Source organism: Dendroctonus ponderosae, unplaced genomic scaffold (assembly GCF_020466585.1).
Source record: "Dendroctonus ponderosae isolate FM_Combo_2020 unplaced genomic scaffold, Dpon_F_20191213v2 Dpon_F_20191213_3, whole genome shotgun sequence".
Classification (NCBI taxonomy): domain Eukaryota; kingdom Metazoa; phylum Arthropoda; class Insecta; order Coleoptera; family Curculionidae; genus Dendroctonus; species Dendroctonus ponderosae.
Genome location: NW_026018508.1, coordinates 13,633,811 through 13,637,519, shown reverse-complemented (window position 1 = coordinate 13,637,519; position 3,709 = coordinate 13,633,811). Strand labels below are relative to the sequence as shown.

Here is a 3,709-nt window from a genome sequence, read left to right as displayed (position 1 = left end):
TCATGTTCAAGTGGATTTTGCAACTCAAAGAAAACCACGCAAATCTAAAACTTCTTGAATTCAAGCATTTTTTGAGAAAACTGCCAACATTTGCTTATCGATGGTTCCCTTTCTAAAAAGGCCACTTATTTCTGTCTAGAATGACGTACAAATAAGCGTTCTTGCTCATTTTGCCTCCGAGAAATGAGAAAAATGAGACGGAAAACATGGAATTTTGGCATAATCTTGCACCGAAGTGTCTGATATTAAAATTTCACTTTCTGGGTCAAAACTACTCGAATTTCCTCACTCACGTTGTTACGACTGAATCGACTTTTCAATTCTCTATCCAACGATGCCAAAACGAATTCTGTGGCTCGAATGGTTCTTGAGAAACTTCGAAAAAAGCAGCGTCCTGTTCAAGTGGGTTTTGCAAGTCAACAAAAACCACGCAAATCTAAAACTTCTTGAATTCAAGCATTTTTTGAGAAAACTGCCAACATTTGAAAACATGAAATGTTGGCATAATCTTGCACCTAAGTGTCTGATATTCAAATTTCGCTTTCTGTGTCAAAACTACTCAAATTTCCTCGCTCACGTTGTTACGACTGAATCGAGTTTTCAATTCTCTATCCAATGATGCCAAAATGAATTATGTGGCTCGAATGGTTCTTGAGAAACTTCAAAAAAGCAGCGTCATATTCAAGTGGATTTTGCAACTCAAAAAAAAACCACGCAAATCTAAAACTTCTTGAATTCATGCATTTTTTGAAAAACCTGCAAGATTTCCTTATCGATGGTTCACTTTCTAAAAAGGCCATTTAGTTCTCTTTGGAATGCTTGCTCATTTTGCTTCCGAGAAACATGCAAAACGGGAGGGAAAACATGAAATTTTGCAATAATCTTGCGCCACCCTTGCACAAAACGACGATAATTTTGCTAATTTCATAGACAACAGAAGACGGTTTTTTTTACATAGCCCCCCCCCTGAATTTAGAGCTGGATCCGCCCCTGCCTGTATATGCATTTGCTGATAAATGATCAGCTGTTCACTGTATACGATGTAGGTAATATGGAAAGGTACTTACTGAAGTTGTGACGGGTGACTTTCTCTAGAGTTTTCAACATTTTCTCCTTTTTCTTCCGTCTGAGCAGCTCCGGGGAAAATGCGGGTGTACATTCATTGGCACCGGAGATATTAAAGAACAGGATGTATTCCCGAGAGCCCCTAATATTGGCACTGACTAGATTTTTCCTGTCACGTTGGCCGCTGTCGCACCTTTCCGTGCGATTGGAGAACTGAGGATTTAGACACTCGTGTATTGGAATGGAGGAAACGTTCTTCAGCTGCTGGACCAACTTGAAGCTGACCTTGTGATTAATCTTCTCAAACCCTTGCGCTTTGGCCGTGAGGACGATTTGAGATTTGTAGGCTTTTGAGGAGAAGTGTTCGGGTTGACAGTCTGTTTTTTGCCGGTTCCGGGATCGACCGGACGATCGTTGCGATCGAGTGTTGAGTGTTTTGGTGAGTTCGCTCGGGTTCGCGTCGTTTTGGTAAACGGTGGCCTCGATGTGGCCCGTCGGCGTTTTGGAAGTTCGGGAGTCGCGTTTTGCAGCCCTCAACTGTCTGTGATGCCGCGCCCGAGCCGGTACGGAACCATCAGGGTTAACGTTAGAAACTCGACTTAAAAAATGGGAGGACGATGCCATTGAGGTACGGAAATACTTTTTGCTACTGTTCGGCGTGACTAAGTTATCTGTGGGGAAACCAGAGCAAATCAAAACGACTAAAATTACTATTAGAAATACAAAACATATACATTTTTCGTACGATATTCTACACATGTCTGGTGGCGCGAATTGGGTTCGGACTAATGCGACGACTTTACTACGGCCCCGTAGAACGTCGAATTCTCACATCCAGGTACCGGATCAACAACAAAATCAGTCTCGCCCCTGGGAGGTGATTCCTCATCTTCCAAATGGTGCGGGGAAACTTTTTCCGAAACTGACATTCCTGCTCACTCACATCATATCAATTCACGATTCACTGCCGACGTCGAGCCAATCGAATCGATCTGGGTCGGTGCTGAATTCAAAATCACTCACTCAAAAATTTTCACTGGAAATGCACTCGGGAGGGGAATCCGCGCGTTGCCGGGAGAGTACCAGAGTAGCACCAGACAGACAGTCCGAGGGCGATCGATGTTAACGGCTGTGGAGTTTAAGCTGTACTGAAGCCGATCTGCGTAGCCCATCTGTCGGCGGACGCCTGAACCTGCGGCGCGACGGCGGCGCTGCAGCAGATGCGTCGCGATGCGGGCTGCACAGGACGAAAGAGCGTCTGGACGGGCGTCGCAGGACACGGCGACGGCGGCCACTAGTGCGTCCCGTCCAAACACGCCGCCCTGTTCCGACACATGATTCTGCTGCATGATGCCGATGCCCTCGTCACCAACTTTTCATTATCACCTTTCAATAAACTATGTTGAAAAAGTACGGAACCATCACTTTTTACGCACGGAGTTTTTCCATTTGACGAACTGCATCTTTTGCATTTGCATTATGAGTTTACGTCTGCACCCAGGTAGCAAAATATATTCGTACAATATTGGCCATATGCAACATACTGGATGGCTCAATATCGTTAATAAATATTGGGCCAATATTGAAATGTGAACATTATTACATATTGGTGAAATATGTTACTCCAATATTCAGTAAATATTGGGATACATATCGCAGGCAGCAGAATATATTCGTCCAATATTGGCTATATGCAACATACTGGATGGCTCAATATTGTTAATAATTATTGCGCCAATATTGAAATGTGAATATATATGTTTCTTTTTAATTAAAATCGGATAATAAGAACATGTTATGAGTTTCTAATACTTATATTCACGTGTATAAATACGTGTATATAAGTAAAAACTCATAACAAGTTCTTATTATCCGATTTTAATGAAAAACAAATATATAAATTCACATTTCAATATTGGCGGACACACTTTAAATTAATATTCAACCCTAACAATGACATATCATTTTCAATTATTTTTTTGTGAGGAATCAGAATATTAAATAATGCACATATTAATTGAACAATACCCACATTTATTAATTAAATAACAAACATTTTTTACGCACACGCACATCTTATTTTTGTCCGGATATCGGTTCCTAGAAATAAAATAAACTCAGTTAGATTTTACTAAAATTGCAAAACAATAATTGCTATTTGTCTACTTGTATGAAACCATTATTAAACGAAAAAAAAAACTCACCGGCCTGGACTTTCTTCCACCCTCTCTATCTCCAGCACTAGCCAGAGAAAATCCGATATATTTCCTGATATCTAGGTCGGTTAACATATAAGGCATCATCAGAAGCTTCAACACTCTGAAGTTCTAACCCAAAGCTTTCAGAAATTGTGTTTTCACAATTGCCAAAATTGGGTTTATGCTTTTTAGCAATAGCTGGAGTTAAATTATTAACTTCTTTCTCAAGTTGCCTTTTTACATACATCGATTTTTTCGATCTTGATGACCTGAAATTTATATTACATTGTGCTACAATATTCAGACTTTGTATATGTTCTACAAGTACATGTATTTTTACAGAAACATAACAAAATTCTCTAAAAAATGGAGATTAAACTTAATTTTCTATGTAAGTTGTTAGATTACATTCGTTATTGTAGCATACAATAAATCTTATTTACATA

General features: G+C 40.0%; 2 protein-coding genes and 1 long non-coding RNA gene across 8 annotated transcripts in view; 1 reads left to right on the top strand and 2 right to left on the bottom strand.

The window, feature by feature from the left end:
* LOC109537435 (pro-neuregulin-2, membrane-bound isoform) overlaps positions 1 to 2,335 on the bottom strand; it is a 54,886-nt gene extending 52,551 nt beyond the window's left edge. For 4 of the 6 annotated variants that reach the window (XR_007281170.1, XR_007281171.1, XM_048665092.1 and 1 more), the window contains exon 1: positions 1,068 to 2,334. Coding sequence is in view for 2 of the 6 variants with exons in the window: in XM_048665092.1 (XP_048521049.1) it covers positions 1,068 to 1,824 (757 nt within the window). In the remaining 4 variants the exon portion in view is untranslated. Of the gene's footprint in view, positions 1 to 1,067 lie in introns of all 6 variants that reach the window. The other 2 variants (XR_007281172.1, XR_007281173.1) reach the window with 2 other exon arrangements.
* The window catches only part of LOC109537508 (protein sine oculis), a 181,996-nt gene that overhangs the window by 48,795 nt on the left and 129,492 nt on the right, over positions 1 to 3,709 (top strand). The window lies entirely within an intron of this gene.
* Positions 3,079 to 3,703, bottom strand: LOC125503934. Its single transcript, XR_007281176.1, has 2 exons — positions 3,270 to 3,703; positions 3,079 to 3,165 (listed from the first exon to the last, which is right to left on the bottom strand). It is a non-coding gene; the product is annotated as an uncharacterized LOC125503934 (long non-coding RNA).